This window comes from Peromyscus leucopus, chromosome 6 (assembly GCF_004664715.2).
Source record: "Peromyscus leucopus breed LL Stock chromosome 6, UCI_PerLeu_2.1, whole genome shotgun sequence".
Classification (NCBI taxonomy): Eukaryota; Metazoa; Chordata; class Mammalia; order Rodentia; family Cricetidae; genus Peromyscus; species Peromyscus leucopus.
The window spans coordinates 58921223-58945386 of record NC_051068.1 but is presented as its reverse complement, the minus strand read 5'-3'; the positions used below and the strand labels follow the sequence as shown (position 1 = coordinate 58945386).

At 36.5% G+C, this 24164-nt stretch overlaps 1 protein-coding gene across 1 annotated transcript; it reads right to left on the bottom strand.

Annotated features, from left to right (window-relative positions):
• Window positions 1–1599: 1599 nt before the first annotated feature.
• On the bottom strand, window positions 1600–21777 carry Asic5 (acid sensing ion channel subunit family member 5; the record flags this gene model as incomplete). The annotated part of the gene is made up of 9 exons (XM_028880131.2): window positions 1600–1900; window positions 3243–3334; window positions 6232–6400; window positions 8397–8453; window positions 10956–11103; window positions 11988–12137; window positions 13787–13912; window positions 15823–16060; window positions 21437–21777. Coding segments are annotated over 9 exons (1482 nt in total), but the record flags the coding sequence as incomplete, so codon positions are not given.
• Window positions 21778–24164: the final 2387 nt, after the last annotated feature.

The following is a 24164-nucleotide window of genomic DNA, read 5'->3' as shown; positions in this document are numbered from 1 at the left end:
CCAGAAGGTCACCCACAGTTTGGGGAAGTCGTGTGACCTCTCCCTTTTTGATAAGAGATTATATAAGGTGCTTGATTTTGTTATTACATCCACGTCTGTTTGGGTTAAGTCTGTGACATTTGGGGGTGGCTCATTGCTGTAATCATTCACTAGTGTTGCTCCTACCACAGATTTCACAATGCTCTGGGAGGTTATTCCACTTTTCTCAAGGTAACATTTAAAGCCTTTATTTTCAAAGTACAAATATTTTATTTTCTCACCACTGATTCCCAAACAGATAGCACTCATACATTTGAATACCGGGAGCTGGCTGATTGCCCGCCGAGCACCAGTGTAAACAGCTGATGATCAATTTTCATTCTGGACAGTGTCTTTCATGTCAGTATGTGTTAGTTATCAGGCCATTTCTCTTTTAATTACCTGAGCAAAAAAGAGTGAAGATGCCATGTAGTCGGGAAGAAACTGTAACCAAACAATACAATACAGAAAGAATTGGGAATTAGATTTATATTGTTTGTGCTGCAGACTGAAATCAGGTCCCCATACATGCTAAGCACAAACTAACTGACCCTCAGCCCTGGAGTTAGAGTTATTTGCCTTGATCATTGTTCAATGTGTTAAAGAAGAATTTTGAGCAATTCACCATTGAATGAACATTCCGAGAGGCTGAAAGTAGTTGATTGCCTAGAGCATAACAAACAGAACTGTTGAGGTTTTGTCTAGATTAAATTAGTATGTAAAAGTTGTTAGAAATGAGGAAATGCTGTGGAGTCCCTCTATAGTACAGATTCAGCTCCATTTTCAATTACATTTATTTTATGAATCCATCTGTACAGAAAATAGATTCCTGCCTACCCCAAGTCAGTTATAATAAAGCTATGTAGAAGAAAAACAAAAATGCAATGGTTTAGCAAAAATGAAAATTCTGAGAAAGTTTATAAAGCATAAATTATGCATACTATTTCCTAAATGAACAATTGTCTTGATTATTTATTGTTCTAGCTTTGTTTTTGATGCTATGCTTTGATTTGATGCTCACAAAAAGCAACTAAGGAAGAAAGGATTTATTTGACATACAATTCCAGATCACAGTCAACTCTTGAGTGGAAGTTGAGGCAGGAACTTAAAAAACTTACAGCCACAGTCAAAGGCACAGAGGGGATAGATTCATGGGTTTTTGCTTGCCTGGTTGCTGTCTTCAGTAGCTTCCTTCACTCTTTAACAGTTCAGGGCTCAGCCTAGGGAATGATGCTGCCTGTACTGTATTGAGTCAATTAACAAACAAGACAATCCCTCACAGACATGCCCATGGACCAAACCCAACCACATAATTCTTCAATGAAGACTCTAGTCACAGAGCAGGTGATTCTAGGTTGTGGCAGATTGTTTAAAATAATCCTCACAACCACATACAGTTTGATAACTGTGATTACCATATTTAGATATAAAGTACACCTTTTTCCATTCATTATTATAAAAAAGGAAAAGATGCCTACCATGTAATTGTTACTATTTTAACTGATCAGTTTACAATAGAGAAATAATTGAACAATACAGAATATATTATACAATACAGGCAGAGAGAAGTGTACACAGAAATAGGAATCTTCAATGATTTTTTATTAGACTTTCCAAACTGTGACATAAAGTCTCATAACAATGAATGAGCCATTATAATTATATGTATTATGAAAAGAAAAAAACAATATTTTTTATTGTAACAGAATATTAACATTCTTCTATACTGACTGAAGTTGAGGAGTCCTCTGGATCATTTCAAGTATTTTCAGCAAAAAGAAAATGACTATCCAGTAGAAATTGGTCAATACATATTCAATAATTTCTATAATTGTAATCAGACTAGCTCCACAAAATAAGCCCAGCTGACCGCCAACATCGGCTGTAATAAAAATCCATAAAGAAATTACATGTTTTTCATTAAAAAGTAAACATTATTATAGTACACATTATTTTAATCCAGCAAGTTGATCATGACTGATTTATGAATGTACATTAATCATATTATTTTAAAATTTAGTATAAATAAAGTGATACAAGCTAGTAATACCTGGTAATAATATTCACACAAATCCTCTTCAAAAGGAGAAGGTATAATACTATGTTTCCAAAAATTTAATTTAGACTTTGGGAGATTTGAATGCTAGGTAAAATTTTAACTACGGTGTAATGCGCACTCATGAAATGCAAAGCAGAACTGGAACTTGGTACCATATGGACTTGCAGGATTATGCTGTGTCTCAAGAAGACAATTTCCATGCAAATTGCATTGCTAGTGTCCTAATTATATTTTGTGTTAAACATCTATTGTGGCTCATTTAACCAAAAAATATATTTAAAACACTGCATTTTAAAAAATGTTTTTAATTTACATTGATATATACAACATTTACATTTGAACAATTTCTAAGTATGTAGTTCTAAGGCACACTGTATACTCTTTTTTTTTTTTTATCTTTATCATTACCACCTCTAAAACCTTTCTACATTCCTCAGAAGCACTCCTTTGAAAAAAATAATGCCCCAATTCCCTCCATCCACAAGACCCCAGCAATCACTCTTTTGCTTTTCCCCCTTGTAAACATCCCTGCTGTATGTAGTACTGCCTTCTAAGGAAGATTACATCATTAATAGTCTGTGTGGACTCATCTTTAGGAAACTGATGTTTGCCAGATGTTTTATAGAAGTGTGTTTTCTGCAGGAGTTTTAAATAATTTGGAGACTTCCTCACAATCTCTCTCTCAGCTGATTCATGTGACTGTGCTTATGCCTTAATCTAATATTCACTTCTGACTCCTGCATGGCTTCCTCTAGTGTATAACTGGATCTAGGAAATCCATGTTATAACAGCAGAAGCAGACAGTGTCTGTAAAAGAAATGACTCAGATTGTTTGCTTGGGACCTTTCTTACCCCTTGCTGGGAAGAAGCCTTTTGTGGAAGACCAAAGATTTGAACCTCTTGAAATACTGTACAATAGTTACATAGTGATGGGGCATCCTAAGGAGAGAGTAACTGTCAGTGAAACTCTGACACACACAGCAGTGGCTGCTTTGGCAAATTTCTGTGTGGTGGAGTCACTGGTGTTTCCTAGGGAGTATAAACACTTAATACCTGGTAGGAGGCAAGGACAATTGATTGTTCTTCCTCCACTGATAACCTAACCCCTGAACAGGAAATTAGTCCAATAGAAAATGAGAGTTGAGCCTGGAGTCAACACACTTACCAAGTAACTCAGGTACACTCACTGCCTTTTGCTGCTGTGTTATCTTATAGTTTAAGTCACTGTAGTTTATTTCAATGTTCACAAGATTCTCTCTGAGGATGAAAACAGAATGAGCATAGCTTACAGCTGTCACCACTACTTTTAGTCCCTATTTTAGATTCAGGAACTATTTAAAATTGCATTTGATCCAGCATGTATTAGCTCAGTTTTAATCTCTTCAGCATTATCTGAAAGGCACTCTTGCCATGATGATATTTGGGGGGAAAGAAAGAAAGAAAGAAAGAAAGAAAGGAAGAAAGAAAGGAAGGAAGAAAGAAAGAAAGAAAGAAAGAAAGAACCCACCCCATCATGTTTCTGTGCTTTATTCTTGAGAAACTGAAGAAAGACAGTACATGTAATCATCTAACTGTAGCCCATTATATTTACAAACTTCTGGATTATAATTTTAATTCAATTATTGACTTTTGCAAGTTGCCTAAATGATCCTGAAGAAGCAGGGTTGTTTCCTTTTCCAAGGTTAGTAGAGAAGAGCTGACCTCACAGGTTTTAGTGAGAAATTAAACATGGACCAGAGTAGAAGCTGTCCTGTTGATAAATGCAATTTCCCACTTATTGTTTACAAACTTGTAAACAATTGAGTCATTGAGCAATGACTTTATTTTCTTAATGTCCTCTTTAAACCTTCACACATGGCCAGGGTGGCTCAATATCACCTTAAAACCTCTACACTTGATACAGTTGAGGTCCCCAATCCTCTCCTCCAAGACCTCTACTTTGAATTCCAATCATGTATTTGATTGATTTTTGATAATTACACTCACTTGTCTAATAATTTAACACACTCCAACACATTCCAAGCCAAACTCTTGATATTTTCCGTTTGGCACCACTAAGCTGTCTAATAACAAATCTTGTTTGTGGAACCATCAGCATCTATGTAGAGTCCTATTGTTTCACACCCCACTCTTCCCACTGTCACCCAAGCAATCATAATCTCTCCCTGGGAGTTTTGTTATAGACATCTGGCTGGAGATTATGCTTTCAATTTGAGTTATCCCACCTCAGTAAATACCCGCTGTTCTTCATACAATAACCGATAATTCTTCAACCTGCTGAATCAGGACCCTCTGGCTGCATTCACCTGATACTCAGTGGGCGCTCTACGGGAAACATCTGCATGGACTTTGCAGACCCAAGGTTGTAGAGTTTTGTTCACTTCTGCTCAAGGTCTTTCCCACTGACAGTCCATAAATCTGAAGACAAGTCTTTTTTTTTTTTCACTCTTGCTTCTCCAGATGAATTTTCTTTTGTTTTTGTTTTTTGTTTTTTCTGTTCCAGCACCATTTTATATAACTTAAATACTTATCATCCACTCCCACCACAATGGAAATGTGTGCGATTAGGCCTGGCTTGTAAATTTTATCCATCCAGGAATCCTCATGCCTATCACAGCCTTTGAATCCAAACACCCAACACATGCTTATTATATAATTTGTTAAAATTGCAACAACTTAAAAATGAAGCCAACAAACAACTGGCTAAATATTAACCTGTCTGTGCTGTTAACCGAAGTTGAAATCAATTACCACATGATTTTCAGATGGCAATAGGAATTTTAATGAAGAATGAACCCTATTAGCAATGTTTCCTGAAACATGGCATTCGCTAACATATCTAAGGAACATGGCTGTAAACCACTTTCCTTATTGTTTACAGTTTGGGGAATCAATACTCTCTAATATACTTAATTCAAAATGCACCACTAATATGTGTAGTTAATTTCCATTAGTCTAATGCTAGGTAACAGGAAAACGTAAGATATTTAGACAGATCATCAGTGGAAACTGTAATATTTACAAGTGATAAAACAGTTATCAAAATGGAAGAAGTTGTAATGTTGTCATGGGAATTCAGACATTTTAGTGGCATTCTTGACTTCCTGTTCTCCATTGTCCTTTTAATTTGCATGTACACTGATAATATGCTTTATCTCTCCAAACTAAACTTTAGTGATCGTTTATGAAGACTATCCATCAGTGTTTTTCACGAGATGATAAATTCCTCTTCCATAAAAATATTGTGATGTTTATGCTGCTTCTCTCTGTCAGCTGACTCATCCATCCACATGAGTCTCTGAAATTGAAACTCAAGGTAATAATGAAATGGTTCTATTGAGTCCAAGTACACTTGCTTGTCTTGGGGAAAAGACATATATAATAAATAATAAAATAAAATCTGAGTTTTAATAACAGTAAAGAGATAAAAGAAAACTGATTATGTGTCTATATTACTAACCTCCGTGGGGCTTGAGCATTAGTATGGCATTAGAAGGAATGATCTGGTTTTGCACAAAATATGGCAAAAAATATTTCAAATGAAAATCTGTTTGGTTTTCTGTCTCAAAAAGACACTAAAATTTCATTACAGCCTTTTATTTGTCATTTGCAAGAATTAACATAGTATGGCAGAGAGGAAACTAACTGGGTACTCAGGATTGGAAGTAGAATCCCACATCATTGAGACTTGGTGGGAAGAGACCGAGTCTTCTCATGTCATTGACTGCCTTGATAGGTAGTTATTTAAAATTCAATGGACTTTGGTTCACTCTTGTAAAATGAAGATAATTTCTTTTTCACCTATTTTATATAGTTATTAGGAGTCTCAAAGCACAAAGTGTACAGATAAAGGCTTGTCATGTTTGAAGCACTAATATTAGATATCATTTGTATTTTCTCCAGTTAGGGCAATGAAGGAATGATCATGAGCAAATAATTTCAGTCAGCATCATATGACTATGTTAAAAGCTAAAATAGGGAGCTAACAGAGGTGACCGTATTTGACTCTAAATTCCCACCATTGTCATTATTAGCTGAACGACCTCCAAACTGCCTTCCTCGACTGACTACCATGTCATTTCCTGAAACTTCAAGTGTTCAGTAAGGAAAAATTAATGTTAATCATGAATAATTTATAAGACTAACCAGATTACCTGAGATATTCTTGGCTTTGATTCAATTTCTTGGCAAGAAATTTTAATGCTCTTTGACTTGGGAAAGTAGAATAAGAAACAGTAGCTGGGTATTCTGTTTCTTCACATGACACAGGGCAGCTGGAGTTGTGTGTTCCCATCGTGCACAGTCCCTTAAGCTCAATGTGATCTGAAATAAAATCAAGAACAGTGCACTTAGACAAGATACCACAATGGGGAGACAGAGCATTCTAAAATTCATCATTTCTTTTCCTGTGTTGAAAAAGACGTAGTTAACTATGCCTATTACTTTAGTAAATCATGTTTATATTTTACTGTTAGTACAACCAACAAGACAGAATATAAGACAGTTGTAATCCTTGATCCATTGAGTCACTGGAGTCAAATCTTCATTGGGAAAGAAATTCCAGGATGTTCCTGGACTATTTCCATATAAGATCAACTGTTTGGACAGAGCAGGATCGAGAGCCATGCCACTGTGAGAGGAACCTGCAGATAGAATTCTGAAAGTCAATGGCTTAAACTGTACTTACCTTTACACTTATCCTAAATTGGTGTGAAGTACTCTGTTGACATAAGGTTCCCTGTTTCCATGATTCTCTTAGCTTCTCAGGCACCACGGATGTTCTCTGTCTACCAGGTTGTCACCTTTCACTTTCACCTGCACACTACTACACATTCCTATACCCACACACACACAATCCAAAACACTCATATATTCACGAATGCTATTCTCATACAGATTCTTTAATGAATGTTCTCTGACACACTTGTACACTCATATACACTAATACCCTACACATATACTCATCCCCACACTCACACTCCTGTGCATGGCTTTATGATCCTGTTATCCCATAGCAGTCTCCAGACTACTGTATGTATGATTTATTTTTCCAGGCTCTCCCTTTGGCTTTCATCAGTGGCACAAAACAAAAGTTTGACAGCCTAGTTCTTATTCTTTTTTGTTTTTAATATGGCATTATGGCATTTGCATAAATGGTTTGGAAACTAAAGAAAAATCTAAATCTACTTCATATCCAGACCTTGAAATATTTTATAGCCATTTAAAAAATATTTATTCTACTGCTGCCATCTTAAAGATGTTTTTCTAACATTGAGTTAGAAAAAAAGACTTTCCTAGAAGAGTACAATGGATAGTTATGTTAACTTGCCAAAATCTAGAAACATCTGGGAAGGGAATTTCAATTAGGGATTCTCTAGATTAGGTTGGCTTGTGAGCATGTCTATGGTACATTATTTATTGTTTATATTAATTGAAGTGGGAAGACCTGCCCATTGTGGGGGAAACCATTTAAGGGATCTTGACCTGCATGAGTGGAGAAAGTAAATTAAGAAGAGGTGTGCATTCATCAATTTAATCCTTTCTGCTCTTAACTGTGGATCTGTTGATCTCCCCAGTCATGAACTGTATGGAACCTGTAATTGTGTTAAATTGAGTTAAAATAAATCCTTTGTGCCCCAGCTTGTTTTGGTAGATTGCTATATCCCACAAAAATAAGACAAAGAATATATAATATATTATATTTTCAGAGGGAAACCAATGATTTAAAAACATAACTCTCAAGTTATGTGCAGGGATCAAATTATACAAGAATGTAATATAATATTAATAATTTGGGGTCTATCCAAAGTTTAGGCAAAATAAATCTGTTTATGTTGTCAATACATAAGACATGTGTGGTTGTGATTCTATTTAGGTAAAAATGTTATACGTGACACATGTTTAATTAAATGAAACAATGGTTCTTAAAAATGTAAATGATTTTCAAACTAACAAGCTGCTACTGAGTTTTACATGATTCTTTTTCTAATTTGGAATATTTGATCTAGTTGTAAAAATGTTTCAGCAATGAAATAAGAATCAAGGCCATTTTGATAATATAGAGAACAGAGGTTATAAACAGCATAAAGATTTGAAAATAACCCCCTGAGCTATTGTGGACACTGTGTTGTCCTTGCCTTTAACTTGGAGGGAATTTCTTTGACTGTGTAATGTAGTGAGTGTTAAATAATTATTTAAAATTTTTTATACAGCTTCTTTTTTTCATATCTGGGATACCCATAGTGTTATTTCATGTCTTGTAACTAAATAATTTTAATATTAACCTTGAAAGTAAAAGAAAAAAAGTCAAGCAACTTACCAAGGATGGGAGATACACAGTTGTAGTGTTTTAGTAGATCACATTCGACACCATTTCCTTAAAAACAGGAAGTGTAACATATAAAGAGTTTTCTTGAAATAAAATTCTCCCATTAGAAAAGACGACGAAGCTTTGGAATGTGCACCTAGCTGGAGAGGTAATTTGGGAGACTGATTCTGGACACTGTTATTTGAGTTCACTGGCCTCTGTATTTTTGAGGATGCAGTTGTTTGAGTGCAGGACCTCAAATATTTTAAATACACCTCCAGCACTGAGACACCTCCAGCACTGAGCTACATATGGGCTCCAGATTTTTGATAAAATCAAAAGCACATTTCTTTTCTATATCTTCTCCTCTAACCATCCTTCATACTGACATTTATTCTTAGGATAATGAACACGCAGACATATACGAATCCAGAGAAAGGGGCTGCCGAGAAGAACACTTGTTTTTGTTTTTTTTATTCTTTTCACTTGTCTCCTCAAGTCAACTCTTTATGTTTTTAAATACTTGTAAATTTTAATTTTACAATTGCTTCCACAAGTTTCATCTTGTTTTAGCATGTTCATAATCTTATGATGTAGGAATTATCATTTTCCAGATGAAGAGCTAAGCCTCAGAAAGTGGCTTGTCCTAGACCATGCCATTAGAAAGGCCTTGGAATACTCTATCTTGTATCCTGTTTTCTCTTTATATTAACATATTGTTTGTTATTAATATATAAAGTTATATATATAAAAAAAAAAAAAAAAAAAAAAAAAAATATTTATATATTAAAATATTTTTTTTTATTATATTATATTTTATATATTTTATTACACATCAATTGATTGTAAAACAACACACATTGATAAAACTGCCCTTTAGGGAAGCACTTCTCAACCTATGCATTGCAGTCTTTTTGACAAACCTCCATCTCCAGAAATATTTACAATAAAATTCATAACAGTTGCAAAGTTACAGTTATGAAGTAGCAATAAAAATCATTTTAAGGGCGGTGGTGGCGCACGCCTTTAATCCCAGCACTCGGGAGGCAGAGCAGGGGATCTGGAGGGGCAGCTTGGGCTACCAAGATTCAAAAGCGCAAAGCTACACAGAGAAACCCTGTCTCGAAAAAACAAAAAAAAAAAAAAATCATTTTAAGGTTGGGGTCACCACAACATGAGGAGCTAAATTAAAGGGTCACAGCATTAGGATGGTTGAAAATCACTTATCTAGAGGTTGGATTAAGCCATGTAAGTGCCAATGTTTGTTATGCACCTGCTGCTCAAGATCTCTTGAGATGAAGAGAAATCAATTTACAGTTTATTCCCTGAGCTAATTTAGAAAAAAAAAAAAACATGGACTTTAAATGTAACTGGATATTTGTTTATTGGCATAACACAAGTAGTCTCTGAGGTTAGCCACAATGTTTACTCAATAGTCTTCAAAATCTAAAGGAAAGTGTGCTCTGAGAACTGTGGACAGTTTTCAGATTGCTTGTGAGGCTATAGGGGAGGACTGTGTCCCAAGTTCAAAAAGTTTAAAAGAAGGTGGCAAAGAGGGGGAAGAGGAGGAGGAAAAGAGGGGGAGAGAGGGGGCTAGGGAGAGAAAGAAAGAGAGAAAGTAAGAATAATGTGCTAGTACAGACTTTCTTTTTTCTTACTGTTTATTGAAATAACAACATTTGTGAGCCTTTATTGAGCTAAAAAGATAGAAGTAGATAGAAAGACAGAAGGGAAAACACACACACAGAGGGAAGGAGGGATGGAGGGAGGGCAGGAGGGAGGGAGAAAGGAGAGAGAGAGAGAGAGAGAGAGAGAGAGAGAGAGAGAGAGAGAGAGAGAGAGAGAGAGAGAGAACATGAGGGGTTTAGAGTGGCCACAGTTTTATTCTCTCCATTTCTATTTCTCTAATAGCCCACATCTCTTTATGGACATGGTAAGAAAAGGCAATAGAATAAATATAAATTAAATTGTTCATCATTTCTATAGATCTTATCTATGTTTTCTATTACCTGTTGCATCCTCATAAGGACCCTGCTCTGGTGCACACAATTCTCCCCATTTTATGGTAAGCACAGAGAGGTATGACATCAGCTAGATGTGAAAGTCTGAAATCAGACCCAAGTTTTATCCTCTGCTTATTGCCTGAGGGATCCCTGGTCCTGGAAATAACTGAGACTGCATGCAAAGAAGCCTAGAAGTTTCCTTCACAGTCACAAGGCAAGGAATTTCCCAACAGTGAAATCTTTAGAGTCTGTAGTGCTGTATGTATACATGATCCAGTTTTTAATTTCAAGTTACAAAACTCTTGACATTCCTTGAATTTAAGGTCCTTAAGAACATCTGATTTTAACCCTCTAAGAAAGAATTGAGGACCTAGATTGACGGCATCATTTTCTTTCCCAGAAAACTCTGTGATGCTTCCATGCTTTCAAATGGACCAACTGAGATAAAGATTTGGCAAGTGGGCCATTTTCCAGCATAGACTTTCGTGAGAATGGAATACTATTCAAGGACACACTAGCTTCCTATGCTTCCAATTAGGCAGTGCGGGGAGAAGCTGTCAGTCTTTACCTGGAAGCAGAAAGGGCAAACATCCACACTGCCGCTGGATGTGCTGGGCTTTGCATTCCTTCAAACAACTGTAAGTGCTGTAGGTGGCAAAGTCCCTCAACTTGATGTCAGGATTGCACTCTCCCCACGGGTACTCCTGGTGGACTGTCTGAAGACAACAGATGCCAGAGTTAGGACACAGACTTCTGCCATTTTCCATTAAAGGATGCTGTGCACTTTTACTTATCTCAAAGTTTTAAATTTTTTTTCCAATACACTAAATTTACCCATTTGTCCACGTTATCTTGAAAGTCTCTGAAGGCCACTATAACAGCAGCCTTTAAATCTTTAACCTAAATGTTAATGAAAACATCAAATAGACTAACCATTCTAAAAATTAATTCACATGAGTAAAAAAACATTTATGCAAATGCTACATCATTATTTTACTCAGGTTACTCACAAACCATCATCAACCAATGTGAAAAAAATTAATCCTTTATTGAGCAACTGCTACTTAACATGCAACAAGTACTTTGCTTTCTTTTTGTTACTTGGCTTTTAAACGTCGTAACTCTGGAAACGGAAAAGCTGTCCACTCGCCAAGAGTACAGGGAATGGATGCAAATTCAGAAAGTTAATTAAGGAAGTTCCTGAGTTAAAGGCAGTCTTGTGGAAGCCTGCCACACTGGCTTGTCTCCATGGTTGCTGCTCTCCCACTTTTTAAAAAAAAAATTTTGCAGATGGCTTCACAGAGGAAACATTCAATTCTGAAGCCTACTTTGTGGTCCTGTTCTTAATGATGTCTGAAGTTACCTTGGATTTAATAGGCTTCCCCATGCTCACTTAGGTTGTACATAGGAATCTACTGCCTTTTGCCACAGGGGAGCCTCCAGATAAAGGAAAGGCATCTGAAACCAAATGTTGGCCTTTCCAGCCGTAGCTTAAAAACATAGGAGATAAGGGTCTTTCATTAAAAAGGTTATTTGCGTGTTTAATGCATTCATTACCAGCTAATCGCCTCTCTCTCCTCTGCCTTTCCCAAGTTCTTACCTTCAGCTGGCGAATGGTCACCCGGGCGTGCATCCCCACAGGAGAAGACAAACCCAAGCCATCAAACTGTGGCTCCTTCTTGGGTGAGTGAATAACAAAGATGATCCCAGCATCAGCAAAACCAGGCATGGGATTATCAGTAAATTCCTCCTGAAGGGAACACATATACACACATGGATAATAGTTCTACAAGAGTTCAAAGTTTGCTTTTATCAAATGCATGGTGTATTTGACTTCCTAAATTCAGTTATACCAGATTAGGTTTCAATCTATTGTTGTGTGAGAGGTGTGGAAATTTCATATCTAAAACAGGCTTTTCCAGGCTGAATCACAGACAGTTAGTTGCTCCTGAGTAAATCCACAAGCACAATGGTATCAGCTGATGACTTCACTTCCTGTCAATCTCTTCTCCTAAGTGCCTTTCAGAAGTTCCTACTTGGTTCTTCTTTTTTCCCTGCAGATGTCTTTGTTACTAAACCTTGTTTAAAATTCAAATGTCTTCTTCAATAATTATTAATTTTTACATTATTTCTTTAACAACTTTTTAAAATCTATAAATCTATGTCAGGTAAAGATACTAACATGTAAATTGCTTGTGATGCTGTAGTTTCAGGATACAAGGAAAAGGTTGAATGTGTGCATATATTCTTCGGTGAATCAGTTCACTATTATGTAATTATCCTTGGGGAGCAAGCTTTAAATTCCTGTAACTCAGAGGCCCATTTGTCCTAGACTTGTTAAAACCTTCTAAAAAGCATTGACTAGGTTGGTTTAGAGAAATATCTAGGTGCCATTTGCTTACAGAACATTACATTACATTTGTAGGTTTAAATTGTATCATACAAATATTTGGGTTTTTCCACTATTAAAAATTCATAATTAATGTTTAAACTAATCCTAATGCTATTATCTAAATAGTTTAAAATTGGTCAAATATTTTCTGAGTGCAGGGTTGTGTTTGGGCATAAGTACAATTTTTTTTGAGCGAGACATAGGAAGTTATGAAGATGATATTAACAGAAGTTCTTAAAAGCAATCATGACCTCGTTCATGTTTATGGAGGAGTAAGTCATTTGCTGTGATTCAGATGAGGTGAACATCTTTCTCTGGCATTCATTGTTTGTCTTTAAATACTTACTCTACCATCATGGCAGAGTACTAATCTATAAACCCTTGGCAGCAGAGGGCAGGTATGGAAGCTATTCATTCAGCATCTTTGAAGTCACAGCAATGCAATTCTTAGATGTTGAAACATCTGAGTCTTAGGTTCAAATACAACTTCCTAGGCCAGTTACAAATAGAAACCACAAACAAAAGCAAACCAATGAACTGTGAGGCTTAGTTTAAGTATGCTTATGATTCTTACACAGTAGGGTCTTTTCTTCCTGTCAGAGAAGAATTCTACAACTAATCAAAGTACACATAGAGTTCTTCTCAAAATGCATTTTCATATTCAGATGAAAATTCTACCACAATTGCATTTTTAATGATAGTGTCATTAGATAAACACATGGCATGACAGAACTCTCTATTTCTTTACTCTACTGCATAAATGATCCTTGGTTAATAGAGAGTATTAGAACAGTAAACATTGTCTATTTTATGCCTGAAGGATCTGATTTCTGAAGCTCCAAGACAACAGTAATCCACAATTCATTGAGCATTAGAGTAAGTTGGCAAAGGGTGAAATAAACTCAACTGGTGGAATTTATTTGACAGAGAAAAATATTTTTACTAAAAATGGAGCCCTGTGCACTTGTTGCTTTTCAACCCAGACTAGAATGAAGTGAAGTGGATACCTGGTGGACATTGAAGAGCAGCTTTAAGCCTCTTCCAGACAAACTCACTTTATTCTTGCTTTGGATATTCTCACCATGGTTAAAAGTAAAGCAATTTCCATATTCAGTAAAAACGTGTTTGAAATCCTCCAATATGAAAATAAACCAAATAGAACACAGTCAGTGGAGAACTTTTCCATGCCCCAAAGTTCCAGTCACTCTACCATTTTTCTATACTTGCAAATGTTTATATAAGGAGGCTTATATCAGAAAGATTTGATAGTCCGACAAGTTATGCATGTATATGATCAACAGTTTTCACTTGTATAATGAACATTTAGGTCAATTTGCATGTTATTTTTAAATGAGACATTTTCATGTATAATTAAGCCTGCTTCTTTACAACAATTAAAAATAAGATTTTACTTTTTAAATAATGATTCATGGAAACATATTTTTAGGCTTTGGTGAATGGCTTCCACACCCCTCCTTTGACAAGTCACAGCTCCAATCATATGTTCTGGTGCAGTCACATTCTGCTTCCCGTTGACCCCTATGATAACTGGTCCCATCCTCCACAGAGGTGTGCATAAGCTGGGATGATCTGCATACCCCGACCTCTTGCCTCAGCAACTGTTTTAGGAACTGATGATGGGCCTACCATTAGATTCTCACCTGAATTCTTAAGTGCTACTGTGTCACTGTGAGAAAATTATTGTTGGCTGAAGTTTTGGGTCTCTATGGGAAGAGAGCATACCAAAAGCAGGCAGGAAAAGTTAAGAGACGTGAAGAAGAATCAAAGTAAGGAGGCTCGTTGGTATAGAGTTTTCTAAAGCCAGTCCTGCTTTTATATTACCCAGTTAACTAAACCAATTCATATATTTTACTACACAGATTACTAGAATTGGGTTTCTGGAATATATATTATCTCACTCGTGAAAATTTTCTAGGTAGTGAATTTAAATGTGTTAGTAAATACAAAGCAAGGAAGAAGAGCCCCTTTGGGTTAGAGTTCAAGCAATTCCTGCTGCTTGTCCTCATCCCCATCAACTTTCAGGAGTATCTATTGTGTGCCTCTCAGAAGGCTAAGTATCTCATGCAACTATGAATTTGATGTTCACTTTGAAACTCTCTCATAGCATAGGGAATTGGCTATGTAGGAAATAAACGGATCAGATTCTAGTCATGCTGTGTTTTACCTTAGACTAATTGCATAAGTAATTGAAACAGAATTTTAGACATATTCTGTGTGGATATAAAGCTCACTACATGTATTGTGCATGTGACATATAATTTTTAGTTGAAGACTAGAAGACTTATTTTTGTCTATTCTCATAAAATGCCACTATCTTGAAAACAGTGTGATAGCTGCTTAAGGAAAACAGAAATGCTTTCTTCAAATATGGTGTTGAAAGATAAGGAAAAAAATACAGTATCCTATGGTGTAAGCTCTTTTACTTTGGAAAAAAAAAAACTGTGCTTCAAAAAAGAACTTCTAAACTTTGGTCATCTATTGTTTTCTCTAGCCACCCACCCCTAGTGTGTGTTTGTGTGTGTGTGTGTGTGTGTGTGTGTGTGTGTGTGTGTGTGTGTATGTGCACATATCCCACTTGCACATGCACATGCAGTATACACACATGTGTGATGCCGAAGGACAGCTCTGAGTGCCCTGATCTGTCACTTCCCACATTATTTCCCGGAGCTAGGCTGGTATCCAGCCCCTACAAGCCTCCTGCCTCTGCTGCCTGCAAGGACACAGCACCACTAGCTTTGCAAGGCTGCTGGATCTGCACTCAGATCCCCGTGCCTGTGCAGCAAGTAATGCTCTTCTCCTCAGCCATCTCTCCAACCCTTAGATCACTCCTTGAAAAAAAGAAATTTGCCCCCCCATGGACCCCACATCTCCTGCTATTGCAAAGCAGAAGTGAGCAGAGCTGATGAAATGTACTTGTATAAACAGGTTGGTTTCTCAAGGGAACAATTTTATTTGAGCATAAAACTGAGCAAAACCACAGTCTACTGTCTTGATTAGATTTGGAGAAATTTTCAACCATTACCTTTGGACCACATGGTTTTCCAAAAAAGTCACAATGCAACAAAGTGTCCTGATTGAGAAAAAAGCCATTATTCTTGACAAATTCTGTAATGCTGAAGTTTTGGTGACTCGTAACAAAATCTAAGGTCTCTGAAGATTCTGTGTGGTTGCCACTAATTTCCTGAAGGCGGAGAACTTTGGAAACTACATCCCACAAGAAGACAATGATGCCAAATTTTGATACAGCCTCTGTTTGGAATCTGTAGGTAGGAATGAAGGCATTGGTTAGAATGATACAACTTGTAATTTTCTAGAAGACAGAAACAAGGCAAAGCTGCATTCATAAAAGATTATATTTGTTAAGCAATTTCTATTATGCATCATTCATTAGATTTTTATTTGCATGCTTTACATTCTTTCAAAATACAGGTAGTGATTTCACATTTTGATCCTAAAAACCCTTCAGTGAGCAGTTTTCCTCTCTTCTCCTTGTCTGACAGCACAGAATGGAATGGGTGGCCGTTCTGAGTAGGGTTCCATGTCACCCAGTACATGGTTTGCATGTCATTCTAGAATCTTCTTATGTTCTAGACTTTGTCATTCCTTTCTTTGTGACACTTACTAAATTTGCTTTAACTGATCTATAAAGATAGAAGATAGATATTTATTAGAGGGATAAGATGTGAATATACTCCGTAGTGTTTATGGAAGTTGAGCATGCCTGGGTTACCTTGTTGAACATAACACTCTACAACTCTATCCTCAATACAAACAAAAAGCTTTCAATTTTAATGCAGAATATTAGGATTTTTTTTTGCACATTTGCTGAAGCTTTGTTATTCATTCATCAACTATTGGCCTTTTGCATTGTTTCTGTTCTCAAGCACTGAATGGTGCTGTAATTATTGTTGTCATGTACATGCTTGTTTTGCATATTGACTTTCTTTTCTTTGATACATGGCCGATAGTAGGCTTTTTGGATAATGAGAAGTTTTATATGTAGTTTAGTGAGGAAGCAAAGTCCTACTTTCCACGTGGCTGTAATAATTTAACTCCTACCAATATTAGGTAAAGGTTACTCTTCCCCCACACCCTCAAAAACAATTCTTATTGGTTGTCTTTTCAGAAATAGCCATTCTCACATGAAGGGTGTTGATAGCTCATGGTGGTCCTGACCTAGATTTTATTTTCAATTTTCCTTTTGAAATGGGGGGGGGTATTTATTTAATTAGTAGTTTCTGTTGAACTATTTTAAAACCAATTATCAGAAAGTTATATTGAACATGATTAGAGATTTTAGTATATTTTTCCATTTTTAATATTTACAGATATTATCCTTGTGGTGATAATAATCTTGTTGTATTATTTATTTAATTTTTTTGAGAACTTCATACATCAGCTCTATATCTATGTCACTCCCATGCCTTCCTCTACCCCTCAAACTCTTACTGTGTCAACCTCCAAAATTTATAATATATCTTCTTTAATTATTATTGATGTGTGTGTATGTGAGTCCACGTAATTTTCTCTATATTTTGTCTTTAAAGTTTTCTTTCTAGTGCAAGCCCATATTCAATCTTTTCCCAAAAAATATAAAACAGATTCAAAACAAGCAAGCAAAAACTGCAAGCTAATAATATGTGATGCCCCCTAACATGTCAAAGATTACAATTGTTTTAATGATTATCATCTAACATACTCTAATGTCTTACTTCACCATCTCTGGTCCATCCATGGCCAGCTTTACATCCTGATCCTGAAACATCCTACTTTGAGACTCTGAGACAATTTTCTCACTATGAGATAGTCCTGACATTCTTCTAATTTTATTATGTTTCAACACCTCCCTTTTTTCAGTCAAAAGCCTTTCTGGAAACTATTTTTCCCAAAGTTAGTAACTAATAGATTTTGGTGAGAGGCACAGTTTTCATCGTGAATTAATGGTCACACTACAACTCTGATACACTATAGATGCCATGAGGCAATGCCTCTCATGGAAATGACTATACAGTGAACTTAAAGAATTGCCCCTCCTGTGGGTGCTATAAATATAGGGAATAAAATTCTTAAGAAAGCCTTCAGCTTAAAATGTTCTTATAAAATATATTGTTATGCTAATGAAGGTTGAGCCAATACTGGTAATTTCATTATATTAAATGATGTAAATAAAGCCTAGCAATGTTAGAAGCAAAGAAATGAAGTTTTTATAAGATACCTAGAACCAAAATGTCTTGCACTGAGTTTGTTTTTAACTTTGACATACACTTAAAAAAAAAAACTATTCTTTAAGAAAAGTTGTGATTGCTGAGAATAGTGGACAAAGGTAGCATTCTTGTCTCTCACGCATGGGACTGGATTCAGAAGCTGAAACTGCAAGACAAGGTTTGTGCCATGCTTCCACAATGTTTTTCTTAATGTTTTATGAAATATATCCTGGCAAGAATCATATTTAAATGTATATATATATATATATATATATATATATATGCTATCTATTGAACCTAACATATAAAGAATATATAATAAAATATAACAAAATATATTGACTTCTTTAAACAATCTAATACCTGGAAAACAATTGCTAAATCTATTCTTACACACACCAGTGGCTCAAAACTCACTTTCTAAAATCATATGCCCCAAATTAAAAAGTTTCACTTGATGCCTGAATTAGTGCCAGGTTCTGCCTTTCAATGAGTTCCACCAATATATCTTTTCAGATAATGTTAAAGAGAAAAAATCTGGAGAAGAATGACTTTTGGCTTCCCCTTTGAGCAGATTGTAACATTTTGCTGGTACTCTCATTAACTGACAGAATCTTTAACACATTTCATTAAAAATCCTTTAGTCTGCATGTACATACATACACACATGCATACATACACATGCACACACATGCATATATATACATGCATACACTTGCATGCACACACAAATGTACACACACACACACACACATTTACAAGAATTTGGTGAAAATAAATGATCACAATGATTGTAAAGAGGAAGAGACAGAAGAACATGGGTGGTGTGTTTTGGAACATGGTTAAGCACATGAACTCTTACCCATAAACCACTCTCTCTAGTTTTAGTAGAAGAAAAAGAAATGGAGAGTTTTGGCAAAATGTAATGGAAATTTGTGGTGAATTCTATAATAATGATATTTAGCTGGAATTGGATACAGAGCTATTTATAAGTTACTAGATTAGTTCCAAATAAAAAGGTCATGAATAATAGCTCATTTCCCAGAACCTATCATACAACTTAATTTTTGTGACTCTGTGCCAAATGTCTTTTATGAGCTTAGCTCTTCTTGTCTGCACACTGCTTTCTGTAAAGAAACTTTTCAAAATTGAAATTAATGGATATTTTTAAGAAGCTGCAAGTGAAGCAGACTGGCAACTCCAACATGCATCTATTAGGTTTAATATACAAAGACTATATTGAGTGTGACATTGAGTACACTGAACACTAATGCACTAAGAGGCTGATATAGATGAAGTCATTGACAACTTTGCATTACTGTTTACACATAAATGAAATGTTATTATTAAATCCCACAACTGATAAGAATGTATGTCCTCTTCCAAAAATATAAAATTATTATTACATGATTTTTTTCTTAAACTTTTGTTCTTTCTTTTCATTTTCAGCATTTTTAATATTATTAATATTATTTTATTAGTATTATAATAATATTATTTTCTGCTTCAAAACACACCTGTTAGTGGGAAGAATTGTGTCATTAAGGCCAGGATAGGGTAAGCCCATGTTTGAGCTGTAATCTTCACACACACGGGCCCCCAGAGAATTACTGAAAAATTTTGATCACTTCTTAGGTATCATGAATCCCTTAGCAACATTTTTAGCTATCAATCTCCTACTGATGAGATAGTTCACCACGGAAGAGTGTTGTAGCATGACCTCTGACTCTTTTCTTCCAGCAGACACATGGGCAGCAAAGAGATGCATGGTATCCCCAGCTACTATGCCACATTCACTGAAAATTTAACCTTGGCCACATGGACCTGGGTAGAGATACTATGTTGTCAACCTGAATTTCCCAGGACTCATTGCAATCCCTGGCTGAGAGGCGAGAGCACGGGAGCTTTGGTTTTCTTGCCTAAATCCACCAAGAGGCCCACTTTGGTCATGCGGAGACAGAAAAGGATGGGAAAAGAGACAGATACCTTGTCTAAGCTGTCCAGAACTCCACTATAGGTTCTGACATTCAGTTAGTAAATATTCCTGAAGAATCATATCTCCTTAGGCTATATTTCCTTCAGACTCAACACTTTAACAGTTCAGTTTCTGAAAATGTTTTTGCCCACGAGTTACAGTTGATTCTCTGGGAACAGTGACTGTGTATCTCCTCACATGGTTCTTCCAGTGTTTCAGAGTCTTTCAATCCAGTGTACCTGCAAGCAAGCCTCGCCTTTGTCACAATGCATGCCATCTCAGTAGTGTGAGGCAATGGATACTGAGGATCTTTTCTCTTGTGAGAGGGTTGACTTATCTTTGCCTTCTGTAAGTTGAAGCTTTAAAATACTAGTGACCACACAAACCTCTTATAACATGTACAATTTGTCCAGTACTTGTTCTTGAATTGCTTCAGAAACAAGAGGCAACATTACTAGAAATGATGTCACAAAAAATACGTAAAATGGTTGAATAAATTACATATCTATCTATAGCTATCTATCTACTCTTTCCTCCCTACACACACACACACACACACACACACACACACACACACACACACACACACACAGGGAGAGAGAAAGAGGAGAGAGAGAGAGAGAGAGAGAGAGAGAGAGGAATGAAGGGATCTATCCATGGTTAATTCCTTAATAACCCATGAAAAAGAGTTATTAATAAAGTCATAAAGTCTTACAAAGGTACATTAAGACTCTAGTGAAATTCTTAGATATGCTCTTTCAAGCGTCACCATGGACAGTCCCAAGGCTTTGTTTGTGAAGGCCTCACAGGAGGAAGCTGTCCTGGTTCAGTGACTGCAACTTTCTGCAATGGGCTACAGTCTGGAGCTTGAGAGTGGTCAAGGAGAATGCAGCCAAGTGTAAAGGTCTCCAGAACTCAGGGCCCTACGCAACTGATCAGGATGCATACCTTTGCCTCTCTAGCTAGCCCCATCTCTACTGAGATAGATATCCTGTCATATTATCAACCACACCTCATATCTCCAGGTATTGTGCATTAGTTCTCTTGTTAGTTCCTCCTCCTCTCCTCCTTGGAACCTCCAGTTATGTCCAAAACACTCCACGTAGAGTACTTGGGTATATATCTGTATTGTGTTACTAATTACCCAGTTACATAAGGATTCCCCTCTCTCATTAGCATACTTAAGTTCAGGGAATCACATTATTTTACATCTACTTAACCACAGAGTTTGATACTTACCCAGCATGTTAACACACAAGGAAAGAGGGGAGGGGAAAAAAATGAATGGATGAAGAAATTAGCAAGCTGCTTTCTTTCCTTATCTTTGTTAAGTTCAATTTAAAAATGCCATTGCTTTTACCTATGTCAAATACTGCATCAGAACACCTTACTTTCATTATCCAAATCAGTCCATACTAAAATTAATTAAAAGTCGAGACTAAAGCAATGATTCTTACCTATTCAAGTTACAGAACGTCACGGCTGGGAACTCGATCTTCTCCACATACTGAACCTCTATAGATGTGGTGGTTGGCCACGTGAAGTAATTGACCAAGCGACTATAGACTTGCCACACCAAGAGGGAGACAGAGCCCAGCACCACAGACAGCCAGAGCACCTTTCGAACCCTGCTCTGGTTCTGGGCAATGTTATAAATACCATGAAAGGAAGTGGAGACGGCAAACTCACGATCAAACTTCTTCCGTTCAGCAGGAGATGGCAGTGGTCTCTTTGCGAGGTAATGCTTTATCTTTCCTAAGAGTCCTACTGCCCACAAAATAGACAAAAACAAGTCAGTGAGTTAGAAAGACTTAAAGCTATTCATCAAAACTACAATTCACAAATAGCCAAGCAGGTTACTTCGTTACATGCAATTTCATAAAGGCCCCAGAATCGTTTGCACTGGGTGATTTACTTAGGAATCTGTAGAAGTGCCGACGAGGTGAACCTACTGATAATCTGCTAATGTCATCTGGAATCAGCTCCGGTTAGGGAAGAGGCATTGATGACAGGTGCATATTGGTGTATTGTTAAGGCCAACTTCCAATGAGTTGTTTGTGTCAGCTCATAACTTTTAAAAATAGTCCTAGATTACCCTTTCTCCCTGAAGAATCACAAAGTTCCTTGGCATGGGTTAGGCTTATTCTCTGGAGAGTCATAAGTGAAGCTACAAGCAATCAGTTCCTCGGCTGATCTTTGTCACAGTGTTGTAACTTTTTGTGGGTGTTGTGACTTCCATGCATTGGATGCTTTGTACACAATTGCTTTATCCCTTGGTTGGCTAATCAGAATGTTTACAGTTCAGTGGTATGATCAGCTTCCCACCTGTTTAGAAAATGAACTTGTCCTTTTGAGATTCCCACAATAATGATTATTGATATATTGATATTAGTTGGTAGAGATCAATGAGAGTTTCATTAAAATATATTTGATAATATACCAAATAGCCATCCAAAATTTTCCTTGAGTTAATATCATTTTGACCTGGTAATAGAAGATGCAAAGCTTCTCTGACAAGTTAAGAGGATGAGATTCACTTGCAACCGGGGGATTTAACTTCTGGTCTAGGTCTCCTCTCTTGTAACCTAGGCAACTTCAGGCAAGTTTCTCGATCTCCTCCTGCTTCTTCTATCAACAGACAGCAATAACATCTGCCTGATGACTTTTCATGTTAGATAGCATAATGCTTCTCAAGGTACATTACATAGACCATGAGGCACACTCGACAGTATTATGTATTTTTATGTTTTATTTTCTAATAGTGATGCAGCAAATGGTTAAATATTCAGAGTTTTGAGAAATGTTTTCAAGTTCTCACTTAAGAAACGAGTCCTCGGACAAGTGAGATGTCTAGCTGGCTGGCTCTTAGTGGGTAAGGGTGCTTGCTGCGCAAGTCTGAAGACCTGAGTTATATCTTTGGAACCCACATAAAGGTTGGAGGAGAAAAGCAGCTACCCATTTGTCCTCTGATCTCTATATATGTGCAGTGGCACCCAGGCACCCATCCCATATCTTACACATGCGCGCGCGCGGGACACACACACACACACACACACACACACACACACACACACTACTAATAAAAATAACAACACAAATCTCAAAAAAAAATGAGATCTTAAAAGCCTACTAAATCTCACAGTAAAGTTAGTTAAGATTTTAAATCTTTGCTCCAATTCAATAGATACCACTTTTGTGAACTATGCAGTATTATTTTTTTTTCTAAAATGCTCCAATCTTATCATTAAGTTAGTTTTTAATATCTTGCTAGTTTCTAATCAGTTAAGATTTTTTTCTCAGTTTGGAATACTAATGATATAAGTGGTATTTATTTACATTTTCTAAAGTTTCCCATTTCATCCACAGTACATGGACACTTAGAAATACTGTTCCAGTGTTAAAACTATTACAAACTTTGAAGTCATGTTTATATCAATACCATTTGCTGGAATTGTACCATAATCTATAACAGCATCACCTGATCTTTCTTTTATATCAGGTTAACCAGCACATATAAAAACATCGGGCAAAGTTTCAGGTAAAATCAGAAGGCTGAAAAAAAATCTTATTGATATTATTAGTTATCAAAATAATTTTAATCGTAATAAATTTTTATTACTTAATCATTACGTAGAGGCATTTATGAAGACTTTACCAGAACTGAAATACCAACTCAGCCACTGGGCAACTGGCAATTTCCACCTTTCCTACTGTTAGTGAGAAGAGTGATCCAGAGGGAAGTCCCTAGCCAGGCGAAGCGCTGCTGGCTGCACACAGTACTCCGAATAACACAGTTCAGGTTTATCTTCAGACACCAGATCCTACCATAAGGATATACTCATCGACGGCTGTGTGAACCTCACCGAGGCATTTGCTGCTATTTGTTAGCAATGTAGAAGTTTTTCAATGAGTGTTTCAGATGAAATGTGACGCTGTGGGGCGACCCATATCTGCTTAGAAGCCCAGAGCCTGCACTGTAAGGACAGAGGGTGGAGTTGGAGGATTTCCTACCTTTCTCAGCATGTGTCTTTGATTTCTCAGTATGTTCCATTGTTTTTTTGCTCTCGGTGATCCCAAGCCCTCTGGGTGCATCCAATTTTTATCAATAACAATATTCATTTGGGGCCCTTTATATAAAATGCAGCAGTGAAGGTTGTAAAATGTGGGAGCAATTTAAATATTTGT